The sequence below is a fragment of the Anas acuta genome, chromosome 8 (assembly GCF_963932015.1).
Source record: "Anas acuta chromosome 8, bAnaAcu1.1, whole genome shotgun sequence".
Classification (NCBI taxonomy): domain Eukaryota; kingdom Metazoa; phylum Chordata; class Aves; order Anseriformes; family Anatidae; genus Anas; species Anas acuta.
Genome location: NC_088986.1, coordinates 23,659,137 through 23,672,678, shown reverse-complemented (window position 1 = coordinate 23,672,678; position 13,542 = coordinate 23,659,137). Strand labels below are relative to the sequence as shown.

Below are 13,542 nucleotides of genomic sequence, written 5' to 3'. Positions count from 1 at the left end.
AATAAATCACAAACACTTCAGTGCTGTAGCCATGGTGAGGGCTTTGTGTCCTATGTGGCACGTTTCAGACCGTGACTTATGTGACACTGTAGTAGAGAGGTTCTCTTAGGAGGCTGTGCTAGTGCCTGTGATACAGTTAACCAGGAGAAAGGAATATTATTATGTGCTTTGTTGCTGAAATTGCTGTGGATTTGTGTATTGAAATGCATGCTCTTTCTTACTTTTTCTCGTAGCTGAGCTAGCTGCTGGAGGCTGTTGGAGATGTTTGGGAAAGCAGCCCTCGCCACTTGGTTGTAACATGGTTTCTGGCTGCTCTGTTGTTGTATAGCTCATGGTCTTTGTATCCACATGGTTTTAGTGGCTAATAAATTTAGTATTTCTATAGCAAATCCTTCACAGCTCTGGAATGAAAGAGAAAGTTGTCTGCTGAGATCTCTCAGTTTACATCTTACGAGAAATATCCTATGGACTGCATTTCCTTTCAATATCTGCCCTATTTGGGAAGAAATTTAGAAACCACTAATGCTCATCTGTCTGCCCCGTGTTGAGTGCCACCAGACCCTTTGGGGGACTTGCCTAGGACCACTGATTTTTTGATAGAAATGATTCACCTGTTTTGAAGGTCTCATAGCAGCAGCTGAAACCTTTGCGGGTTTGCCACTGGTCATTCTTAATTTTCTGGGTTTGGTCAAAGGTTGGTGTCTTTTTCTCTTTTTCCCAGGTACGATCATTCAGTGTCTGACAACAAAGCCCTGATGATAGTATCAGAAGAACCACTATTATATATTTCACCACCACCACCACCACCCCCCTGTCAGCCCCTGATCAACCGGACAGAGTCACAGAGGTGAGCAAACAATTTTTTCTGAGCATTTAAGCGTTTAGTAGGAGCAAGCTGTGTGATAGGTGAGTGGACAGATGGCTCTGGATGATGTTATATCCGCTCATAGCATTCATCCAGTCTGGGACCACTGCCTCTGTAAGTGTCTGTGCTGTCCAGCATCTACTTCCATGGAGACATGAGACTGACTTTGATCTTCGTAATCTTCTGATGTTTTTTCTAATGATTTTCACTCAGTATTCTCACTGGTCACTTAGCAATAACTGAATAACAACTTTCTGGTTGCCTGGAGGTTTTTAATGACTTAAAACAGAAATCACTTCGTAAGTGGAAATGTTTACAAAATGGAAATCAAGGGCACTTCCATCAGAAATACGTAAAAGATGATCTCCTACCCTTCAACTTCCAAGACAAGTAAACTCAACATTGCAGATCTGCTTTATTCATTATTGGGAAAAACTTAGCTCTGTTTTTTTCCAAAGATACAAGTGTATCACCAAAATTAGCTCCATTCTGCTTTGCCCATTCTTTCTCTCAAATTTATTTGCAGTATTTTAGCTTTCTTAGCCAATATTTAGTCTTGAACTGATGATCTTTTTCTTTTAAATTTCAGTAGCCCTTCTAGTAATTTAAGAATTACTGTTCATTGGGCAAAAAAAAATTCTGTATCTGCTTTATGTTAAAACATCCATAATTCATATACTTTATGGATAGTTAGCCAGTTGGACTCGATGATCTTTGTGGGTTCGTTCCAACTGAACAACTCTATTCTGTTCTATTACGTATGAATTCCCTTAAAATTTAATCTTTCAATTAAATTTGCTGCTCTGGTGTTAAAAATAAGATACGGTAAAGCAAAAGAGTACTAAACTGCAGCGTGTTTGAAGTGTTTTCTATAACTAAAAATTTTGCCACTGTTCTTTGAAACATCTGTTCATGCTGTGTTGTGTTTGTTGTTTGTTTTTAGGCTAAATCATGAACTTCGAGGATGGGTTCATAGACATGAAGTGGAAAGAACAAGGTCTAGAAGGCTGTCAAATAGCAAACAGCAGAAAGCACGGGTTACACAGGTAGGCAGGTTTATACTGGTGAGTCAGTATCGTGACAGGTTAATATAAAACATAACATAAACATAAAAATAAACATAAAAAATAAACATACCATAAAAATATTCAATGTTACTTGTCTATGCTTGTTATTATATACCAGAGCAGCAAGAGTGCCTGTAATTAGGGTTACCAAACACTTGCCATTTTAAATTGCTGTTTTTGGTTGATAATTATATTTCCAGAGTTCTTGTTGGGAATACAATTTTTCATTCTTGGTCTCAAATTATTTTTTAGCAGTCCTCAAAACATATTAGTTGTTCTCTAAAATTAAACCTTTTATATGACTTCTCTGTAAGGTTGTGTAAGGTTAAACTGTTGATGGAGAAACACAACCTACTGCACATTGATCAGGCTGACTGGTAAGAGGCACAGCTGATTGTTGAAATATTTCTTGCTAAAAGGATACATTTTGGGTAAGAGTACAGAATTATGAGATTTGTGTTCATATTTCCCCTTTTTAAAAATGCCTTTCATCTACATGGCTTATCGATAGCAAGGACGTAATTAAGAGTATGAATTTTTGAAATCTTTCATTTGATTAAGAGATAGTAACAGCCTTAAAAGGAATGGAACTTCACACTATGGGCAACACAACACGCTTCTAGAGAAAAATTGTTGAATATTAAACTTCTCACCGATGTCCAAAAGACGTCGGTGAGATGTCAAAGGAAAGGCAAGTTCAAGTGTTTCTTGTGTCTCAAACACAAGAGGTGTGCTGTGGGTAGTACATTTTGGCAGAGAGATGAAGTGAATATGACCTAAAAGAATGTATGCAACTACTGTGTATGGTACCTGCATCTCTTATTTGTGTCTGAGCATGTGACTTTAAATTTGGCTGTATTAAAACACTTGCTTTTTTCTTTGATTCCAGCTTGATTGCTGGTTACCATTTCAGTTAGTCACTTGTCACCAGTGAAAAAATGTACATTCATTGTCCAGGGGCACTAATTATCCCCTGTAACTCCTTAAATATTCACTCTGCTACATCTGTGCTTCATGTTTTTTGTAGTGCAAAACCAAGAGGATGTTTATTGTTTTACATTTATCTTTTTTTTTTACCTCTTTTTCAGAGCTCCCTCAGTAAGAAAGTAGATTCCCAGCTAATGGCCATGCCTTATACAGACACCAGCCTCAGGTAAGGCAAAACAACTGCTTTATTTTTGCTCTTTACTTACTAACTTCATTTCTCACCAACGGCTGGTGAAAAATGCTTATTTTCACCTTGTCAGGTTTCTTAAGTGAGGGGCTAGCTACATTTATTGGCCTAATTTCCATCCCTCAGCAATTAGCTGCTTCTAATGTTTCAACCAACACTTAAAGGAACTCTTATCACAACTCTTTTCTGGGGTCTTCCTACCAGTAAGTCTGAAGAAAATCATTACTTCACTCAGCAGGGTCCCTCCCTAAACAGATTAACAGATTTGAATCTTTAAGGGGAAATAAAAGGGAGATTGTTTTGGGACTGCCCTCTCCTGGTTACCTGTCCTGTCCATCTTCCTGGAGGACAGGAAAAGCTGGAGAGAAAAGCTTAAGGAAAATAAAAATTCTCTCTCCTCAACTCTCTGTGACAGTGTTTAAAAGGATCTCTGTTTTGAAGTGGCAAGGAAGGATAAGGAAAATGGAGTACAAAGTGGACTTTTTATTGAGGGATCATACCTGAAATGTTGCTATTGAAAGTAAGACAGCTGCGGACCTTCTGTTTGTATTGCAGCAGCTTTGAAAGCAGGGTAGTCTGGGAGAAAATAGTGATCTGTAGGCAAATGTTCTGGAAACAAGGCTGGCAAAAAAAAAAAAAAAAAAGAGCTTTCTTAGTTCTACAGGCAGATGTAGGATGACCAACAAGCTTATTCTCATGGCATAAGGTAGTTTATATACACGCCTGCATTACTCTTAAAAAAAAAAAAAAGTATTGAGATTATTAAAAACAATCTGTGACATGCAACTCCGCGTGGAATAATTTACTATGCTCAGAAAGAAGTGAGTTTTTTTTTTCTGGACAAATGATGTTTAAATGAACAGGACCAGTGAGTGAGTCATGGCAGCTGCTTGCTGTGACCGTCCTGGAACTGCTAAGAACATAGAACAGGCTTCCAGTTTCTCCCTGAGACATCAGCTATTAGATGCTCCATGAAATCACAGAATTGTAGAATAATTAAGGTTGTGAGGCATCTCTGGAGATGTCCAGTCCAACCTCCTACTTGAAGAAGGTTTAATTTCAAGTGGCTCGGGGTGATGTCCAGCAGAGTTTTGAGTATCTCCTGAAGGAGAGATGCCACCAGCTCCCTCGGCACTTGTCCCAGGGCTACACCACTGCCGTTGTGAAATGTTTTCCCCTTGTAGCCAGCTGGAATTTTTCCTGTAGCAATTTGTGGCTGCTGCCTCTTACCCTTTCACTGTGCATCTGTCAGAAGAGACTGACTGCCTCTATCTCCTTGTAAGCCCCCGGTAGGAAGCCGAGGATTGCAGTCAGAGCCCCTTCAACCTTCTCTTCTCCAGGCTGAACAAACCCTGCTCCCTCTGCCTCCTGTCTCTCCTTGCACCTCCTGTGCTCCAGGTGCTGACGGTCACGCAGTTGCTGCCCAGATGTGTTGCTGACTTGCATTTGGCTCCTCTGCCAGGACCTCAGCTCCTTCCTGCAGCCCATGTGCTTCATCACTGGGAAGACAGGAAAGATGCTGTTTATCTAATCTTGTCATTGATGCTATCCATGAGGCACTGCCTTTGGAAAACTATTAATGAGCTAGGAGTTTTTCTGCAAATGTCTAAGTCAAAAACTAAGCTACTTGTAAGCTTTCTGATACTTCACATAAGTGCATGTAGACAGCCACAAAGCTTTTGTTAATGATGCAAGTGCCATTATTCGGAGCATGCTGTCGAGGCTTCTTTTTTAAGATTGGTCTTGTGCCTGGAATTTGAGTGACTGTTTCCTTCTGGAATACCCTTATTGTTGACCTGTGGATCTCGGGTGAATCCATGAATTAATAGGGTTTGGATTCATCTTTGTGGTGCTGATGATATCAGCAGTGATGTAAAGTGTTGCAGTGAAGTCAAGGCAGAGGAAGATCAAAATGAAGACGACTTAAAAACATTAAACATCCCCAACCCACTTCAGTCCTTTTAGCTTTCATTAGGGGTTATTTTGATGAGGCTTTCTGCAAATGTGTATTTGGGGCTCTGGATATCACGTGCTAAAGGACTCTCCAGCTTTTTTCCTATTTCTGAATTTTGCACTATTAAAATCGTGGTTCTTGGTGAATAAAGCACTGTGTCCGCAGCCTCACTCCTCGAACAACACTCTTGCACCATGCTTGTGCTTGGTGATGCACAGCAGAGTGCCCTTCTAACTCTGAAAACCACGAAGGCTCATTTATCTCAGAATAAATGGACAGATTCAGCACCACTTTTTGGGTACATATTTAATATGATGCTTTCTTGTAATATGGTAAGGTATTGCTAAAAAAAAAAATTGGAAGAAGTCTTCAATTTCTTCCTTTCCTTCATGGAGCAGTCCATAGTGAGTGCTCTTAAATGCACGCAGGTCAATATGGTGTAGTACTGGTAATTACAGGTGTTACTGGGAGTTTGGAGCTGGTAATGGACTTGTTCCATGGAACCAGCAGAGCTCAGGGAAGGTCCAGTGGTTTCCAAGTGCTTTGGAACAACTTTCTCCCGTGGCTGGATTTAGAGTTATAAAAGGCTGTTTTCCAGGTCGAGCTGGATCTTCTGTAGCGTGGGCGAGCAAACGGAACTGTGGGACCTATTTCAGTTTTCAGGATGTGTTTTTACAAAGCAATACGTGGGTGTGATGCCTTTTATCACAGTGCAACTTCAGTGCCGAATCTCAGGGGTGTTCTAGTGGGCCTGCGTGTTTTTGTGAATGAGTAATCGAGTTCAGATTAGCTTGGATCTTTGTTTCCTGTGCGTGAAGGACATGATCTGATCCCTCACTTGCATAGGGCTGCTAATGAGGATATATAAAATAGCACTGCCTACTCTTAATCCCCTAGGACTTTCACCCTCCATCTTGTTAAAGGGAAGCCTGGCTTGGCAGCTGCAGTCCTCTGATTGCAGCAAGGCAAGATTAGCAGTAGGAGAGGAGATAATGGTGGCCTGCTATTACTGCTGCTCAAGAAAATCACTTGATGATATATTTGTGCCTTGTTTTCTTTGCGTAGTTATGTGTATTATAGAAACATACCAAAATAATCTAAATGAGCCACCGTATTTTAAAATCTGGGTCAGCACAAGACAGTTTGGGAGGAGCGGGCTCATCAGTGATGGTGCCACAAATACTGCAAACAGATAGCATGCTATTAACGTGGGGAAGAATTCAAATAACTGGTTGAAGATCCAGCTAATGGTTTGTCTAAGTACAGCTTTCCCGTTTGATTAAATATGTTATTTTTGAGTGGGAATGGGATGATAGCAATATCTGCTGGGAATTTCTCACCTTTCCAAGATAAACAGTGGATAAGTACCACGATTGCCTGGCTTGCCAGTGTGTCTGCTTAGAATATTTCAGACGGTGTCTTTTCCTCATGTCTGATATCAGTAAGATGAGAATTGTGGAAAAGTATGAATTATATGAATGTTACGAATATCTTATTTTTGCTCCACTGTCTAAATAGAAAATCAAGAGCAAATCTGTGAATTGACCAAAGGCAAAAAAAAAGAAGGCAGGTGAGAGAGAAGATGAAGTTGCCACTTACTAGTAAATAAATCAAAAACTGATTAAATGTTTTGATTTTTCATTTCAGAATAACATTTTGTTTTAAAATTTGCTATGATCTGTTTTCAGAAGTCATCACAAATTTCCAGACGGTTTAGATTGATTTGAAACTTTTTATTGTTATTGTTGAGCTAGTATGTGGTTTTTTGCTAGCCTCCAAAGCATGGTCAAAATTAAGCCTGACACAATTTCCTGGGGCAAGACTTTTAAAGCACTTTGAACTTTCAAAAAGTACGCAGTAGTTCTCACTGTCTTCACCTATGTTTAATGTTCCTCATGCTGCTCTCAGTGCATAAAGATCTGCTGTTCTTTTGAAAAGCAGGTGTTTATAGCCATTGTCTCACTGAAGTTAAGTTTCTTGTGTCTAAAATAATTACCTTCCCCCCTTCTTTATTTCAGCAGGAACTCAGGGAACGAGCTGCAAGTGTATTATGCCTCTCCAAGGAGCTATCAAGACTTCCTTGAAGCTATTCGCAGAAGGGAAGACACATTCTACGTGGTGTCATTTCGCAGAGTAAGTTTATATGAATCTGTAAGACTGTTCCTAACACCGTACCTCTTTCCTTGTGATACAAAAGATGATGTCGTCAAGGTTGAAGCTAAATTCGTTTCTTCGTGAGTGATGCCTCAGCACGAACTTCACAGTAAAATGGCCAGATCACGGTCTTTTCAAAATATGCCTGTCATGGTTAGGAATGGAAAGAGAACTTTGCAGGAAATGTTGCAGTGCACGGGCAAGACAGCATGAAATGGTATGAAAAACACAGAGAAGCAGGATTGAGGGAGTATCTGGAGGTGAGAGGCAGTCTGCAAAGAAAGGGTCTTCGTCTTTGTGTAGTAAAAACTGCACAGAGAGGTAAAACACTGTAAATCAGTAAAACACTGATGCAGTTTCATCAGGTAACTGGGACTGTTCGTTAGACACTGTTGCTGAAAAGTTAATACTGACTGGTATAGTTAAAACATTAGGTCGTCGAGTTGTTTAATCTCAGCATAGATGAGGTAGGAGCACTATGCCTTCCGACTGAATAACTTTTTTTTCTGGAAACAGTCATAAAATCCTCCAAAGCCAGCATACAATCCCTGCTACTCTGCAAGAATTGCAGAGTGGAGTTTCATTGCTCTTCCTGGGCTGCCACCCTGCTCATTTTTCCAGATGTGTGATATTTCTGGTGCAGATTGTGCAGGCAAGGAAGGGATTAAGGAACACAATGACAGTTTGGAGAGGGAATCTGTGCACGGCCAAGCACAGTAAGCTCTAAAGAGACAGAACCATTCTGTGAGTGTTGTAAATGTGTTAAAAGCTCTTTCAGAGTGTATGTGGCACAGAGCTGTGCTTAAAGGCACTGAGCTTTGCGTGTGCACCTCATCATATCAGGGCAGATTGGCAAATCTTTGCTAATTTCTTCCTCTCAGCCACTCTCCTCCCAGCCTTGGCTTGACATGTGTAAACCAACAAATGGTCCAAACCAATTCTTTTTTTTTTTAAAGTGATCAGGATGGGTGAAAGTGTTCAATGAAACCGAGAGGCACCAATTTTTTAAAAAATAAGTGGTTGTGTTGCTCTGTCAAGCTCTTTACCACAGCAGTTTTATGGTCAGATGCTTGGTGGGAATGAAGGGAGTGTTCAGAGTTGTGTAAGGAGAACTGGCCTTCTGACAAGCCTGTGCCTGCTTTGAGAACAGGGCATAAAGTTCTGAGTTGATGCAATACCCACTGGACCTGACTTGTAGTTAAACACTTACTCAGGATAGCAGGCCAATAATCAGAGTGGTTAACTAGATATTTGTTTAATAGGTGTAAAAACCTTTTGTGCTTCAGGGTACAGGAATAAATGTACCCTGGGCACAAATTAATTCTGCTAGCTCAACATAACATTATTTTTATCTTCCCCTAAAATAGTCTCATTTGAGGTTTTCTGTGTCCCATATTGTGGCTGTACAGGACTTTTCTGCTGGTTTGTGACTTGTAAGTTGAGACGGATGATCTCTTTTCTGTCCGTGCTGGAATACAGCATCAGCTTGTGCTCCAGAGTTGTCTGGCATGGCCTCACATTTGCAGCACAGTTGGTGGCAGTAAAAGCTGTTTCAAAACTGGAATTACAGATGCGTGATGGCCAGAGTGGTGTTGAAGCAAGGATAGCTACAGGAGCAAGAAGCTGCTTGGGATCTGGCAAGGGAAGTCATCAAGGCCAACAGTGGTTAAAACAGCAATTTGTGGGTGGGAGAGTTTGTTTCCTTTGTCTTGCAAGGTCTTGATGGGTCCTGAGACTTCTGTCCTGCATATTTGGCCCAGGCCTGAACCTGGGCTTGCTAGGCCTCCTGCCTTGCTGTTTTGCAGTGGGCACGGATCGGATGGCATGCAGGTATGTGTGCTTTTGCAAGGCTGAGAGCTTGGGCACTGCCAAATCTTGTGCCTGTGTAAAGCCTCAGCAAAGCTGATTTGCACCCTGCTTTAGAGGGTTGGGTTTCAGAGCTGAGAGGGGAGATGTCCTCAGTTGCTCCAGCTGAGGAGGACATCTTCCCACACCTTCAAGGAGAGGACACAGACCTCAGAGATCAGAATTAGGATTCCAGACAGCGATAACAGTGATTACCAGAGTCGTGTTACTGTTTGTCTAGATACGTTTGTCATACTATTTCCTTAAAAGATTACTTAAAAGAAAACCACTGCATCCAATTACTATTTTTTCCTGCCTCAGGACTCTCGTGTCTCTGTGCCCCACGTAAATCAATGCATGTCCATATGTAAGTTTGTGTAACACGTCCCCGTTTGGTCTGGTCTGCAGTAACTTCCTTAACGTGTGAAATATATGTACTCAGAGGAGATTCAGGCAAAACAAAAATAGTACTTTTGGTAGGATGAGGATTCTGTAAGGGTTCAATAGAAATATGAGATTAGTTTCCAGTGTTGGGATTACTGGCTTGTGTCACAAGACTGGAATTTTGTTATTAACTATTTGGCACGTTCTGCTGTTCTTTCAGCTAACAACACAAACATAGCCAGCACCAGGCTCTGCTTACCCTGAGGATGAGTAGAAGGGGGTGGAGAATTGATCATAAAAGCTTTTTTTCTGGAAGGTCAGAGCAAAAAGCAGGGTAGTGTTTGTGTACTTCTTTACTTTCTGTCCTTGCTGCAGTCCACCTGAATGCAAGCACTGGTGCACAGGTTCTGTTCATGTTGTGTGTCCTGTTGGATTAATGACCCAGAAGTTGGCAGCTTTCATTTGGACTCGCAGAGCTGTCCTTGGAAATCAGAGTGAGTCTTGTGCCACCTAATTCCTATTGCTTGGCTCTGCTCTATTACAAGGAGAGGTTTGGGGACTTTTAAAAAAGCAGCTCTGAAGTTTATGTGGCAGCAAAGCTGTGGGTATTTCTGTTTTATGAATGAAATGTCCTCAAATCGAAGGCAGTTCCATGCACCACCTCATTGGTTATTTTAATAGGGCAAACCTGATCTAGTGACAAGTTCTGCCCTCAGGCACTTTTCAATGGGAATTGGATTTTTCTGTGAGACAGGAGAAGGGAGTCCTGCACAGCCTGAGGGGTGCCATCGGGCCCTTTCTCCTTCGCAGCGCCGCTGACTTCGTTTTCTCTGGACCACAATTCCTTCCCACTGGTGATTGGGAGCCGAGAGAGGGGACAGATTTCCTCCTTAGCATTAAGAATCACTCATGTTGCTTGCTCGCTTGCCCAAGGTAGAAGGCAGTGCCTGGAGATGATGGGTTTTATTCTTCTGTCTGGCCTTGTGCTATGCAGACACTCCAAAAATAAATAGGATGTTAGCAGTGGTACCGCAAAGACTGAATTTCTCATGGTCTCATCAATTTTGTTTTCTTTCCTTGCATTGGAAGGCTTGCATGTGTGCCTATCACTGTTGGAGTTTTCTTTTTTTTCTTCTTTTCTTCTTTTTCTCTTTTTCTTTTTTTGTTGAAGAGGACCGAGGAGAATAAAGTAGTCCTTGGATCCACTAAGCCCATATATGAAGCAGGACTTTCACTCTGAGAGACTACAAAAATTGTTTTTCTTCAATTGCCAGGGGACTCAAATGTCATTTTTTAACAAGAAATATGTAGCTGACAGCAAACAATGAAGCCTTTGAATGAAGTCAGTGCTGTCTCCCAGCTCTGCCAGGCCTCAGCAGCTAACATCCCTTGTAGCCAGGGCTTGTCACCATTTATTTCTTCAGATATTAACTCATTAATATCTTCTTTTTTCACATTACTTACCTTTTAGGAAGCCCTTGTTCAGCTTTCCTTTAGCATTGCAGAACATGACACGTGGAAATGTACCCAAGTACACATGCACACCTGCGGCCCTCTGCTGTTCTCAGACACTGCAGTGCTCAGAAGCCATTTGTTTGCAGCATGGGTCTAAGTTGTGCTGTTTTGGGTGGATTTTGAGAGTCTGTTTAGAGCTGAGAGGTCCGTGCAGTGAGTACTGAAAGCAAGTTGCCGTGAAGGTTTGAAAAAGAGTGCAACAAACTGAGCTCTGCTGCTAGCTCTAGCCAGAGGAGAATGGCATGGGGATGGAGGCCTCATTCTGGTACAGTGATCTGTAGAAATGTCTGAAAGCACTGCTCTTGGTGGAGTGAGGAGCCGTGGTCCTGATTTGTCATGTTTTAAGTAGCTTTCCCTCGCTGTCCCCAGATGGAGCGGAGGCCGGTGAGGTTTGTCACCTCAATGAACCGTGTCGGAGCCTGCCGTTGGTGCTGACCCTTCCTTCCATTTCTCCCAGGTCTCAGAGGCAGAATTCAGAGTCTGTTGCTCTGCCAACACCTTTGATTTCTGCCCTTTGACATCTGTGACACCAAACCTGCTTGAGCTGTTCTAAAATCCCAGCGGAGCATGGCCGTGAAATTCAGAGTAGTTGCCGTAACGTGAGGGAGCACCTGGCTGCCACGGCGCTTCCCCTGCGGGCCTGGCACTGCCTGGCACAGAGGCTGGTCTTTCTCAGAGCTCACATCTGTTTGGCCACGGAGTATTCAGACCTTGAGATTGTTTCTGGAGTTGCTTTGGTAACTTACATACATAGGATGTTTGCTGCTGCTGCTGGTTCCAAGTGAGCTACAGACAACTGCACGAAGATTGCTGTGAAAGTGACGGGAAGTTTGGCTGGTATCGTGCTCTGAGAGGGTGAACATTGCTGATAGAGCACAGAAGGTAGGAAAAGAGAACAGCAGATAGGAACAGAACTTTGCTGAAGACAATCGTGTGTTTTCTGGCCAGTGTTAGCTGCTTTTAAAAACACGCGTAGCTAACAATTTGATAGGCAGTTGAGTAAATAGCTGAAGAAAACATCCCTTCCAATTTACTTTGACCTGCAAATGCTGCCCCACATCCCCACGCTGCTCATGTGGTTATGGTCAGAGTCCCCTCGGCCTCCCATGGGTAAGCAGTGGATTTCACTGTCCCTCATCAGAGATGCTTTGCTGGCATCAGTGTGGGCTTATTAAGGACAATGACATTTTTTAGGGTAACTGTAATTACTTACATTAAGGAAGGCCACTAACATTCCCTTTCTGTATTTATTTCAAAGCGCAGACGTCTCCTGGTATCAAAGTTTGCCAACTGCATTTAAACAATGCACATACAATGTCTTACAGCATGTTGCAGTAAAAAATGCATATTATAATTTGATTCTGGTTATTATGTGTTAGAGCAAGGGCAACGCTGGCCCTATGGAAATCAATGGCAAAGCCATTACCAACTCAACAAAACCAGAAGTTCTCTTTGCCAGTTTGTTTCAGTGCCGTGACACATAAACCACAGAGCTTCAGATAAATATTTTATTTGAGGATGTGAATTTCTGGTCCTAAAAACCAACATCTGGAACGAACATTGAAGGATTTCTCGAGTTCTGCAACAAGTTTTCACTGAAGTAATTACACCAAATTTAAATCACAGCTTTTGCTCTTTCTTTGTCAGTATCTTTGTGTGAACACTCAGTGTGCTAGGAATAAAAATATCTGATTTGTGTTTTGCTTTTGTGAGTAATAAGCTTGTGATGTGTTAATTGTGTTGGGGATGATCTATTGCTTTCAGACAGCAAAGGATTACAATATGTTGGAAAAAAAAGGTTGTTTTTTTTTTTGAGAGGAGACCGTAGGTTTCCACTGGGGCAGAGATGTGTGTGGTGCAGCATGATCTCGAAATAGAAGTTTTGTGCTGTGCCTGCTTTGCAGAAAGGCGACCAAAGCTCAGATAGTAGCTGCGACGTCCCCAGGGTCTCACAGTGGCAGAACAGTGTGCACAGTAAGAGCATAACCTGGACGGTTGTTTGAGATGTCATCTAACCTCGTTCCTCGTCTCAGTTAGCCCTCATTTCTGTTCTGTCGTCAGGTAAGCTGCTGGGAAGGACCAAAGCGCTGCTGCTAAACGTGTTGCCTTGCTGAAATGGCTGAAATAGTGGCAGTAGTTTGCTGTGCTACACAGTTTTGGCAATAGTTGGCATTTATTCAGACAGTTGCAATTCATTGCAGGCTTGATGCCGTATGCGTCCTGCAGGCAAAACTGCCTCGTGAGAAGTTGGCTTCGTATGATATTTCATAGCCATAAATTCAGTCCAAACATAAGCTTTTCTCCTATTTTGTTACATTTGACAAAGGGTGGTGTTTTTATTGACCGTGCAGTTTTCTTCTCCTTGTGCATTTCTGTGGGTAAGGATGTATCACTTGGTCTCATGTTCAGATGAAAGGCAGACTGGCATTTAATTTGACTCAGATAAAACGAGACCCACAGAGTACTGCTACTCCTAAAGACAAAGTATCTAATTTGTAAGTTTGAGTCTTGTGGATTTGCAACTGCTGCAAGTTAAAATGCAGTTTTTCAAAAGATTTTTACAAATTCCCCTTTTTCCTGGGGA

The 13,542-nt window shown here is 41.9% G+C and overlaps 1 protein-coding gene across 3 annotated transcripts in view; it reads left to right on the top strand.

The window, feature by feature from the left end:
• The window catches only part of ATF6 (activating transcription factor 6), a 72,437-nt gene that overhangs the window by 23,403 nt on the left and 35,492 nt on the right, over positions 1-13,542 (top strand). For 2 of the 3 annotated variants that reach the window (XM_068690763.1, XM_068690765.1), the window contains exons 11-14: positions 722-847; positions 1,809-1,911; positions 3,021-3,085; positions 7,079-7,193. In XM_068690763.1, coding sequence (XP_068546864.1) covers positions 722-847; positions 1,809-1,911; positions 3,021-3,085; positions 7,079-7,193 — 409 coding nt within the window. The remainder of the gene's footprint in view (positions 1-721; positions 848-1,808; positions 1,912-3,020; positions 3,086-7,078; positions 7,194-13,542) is intronic. The other variant, XM_068690764.1, reaches the window with a different exon arrangement.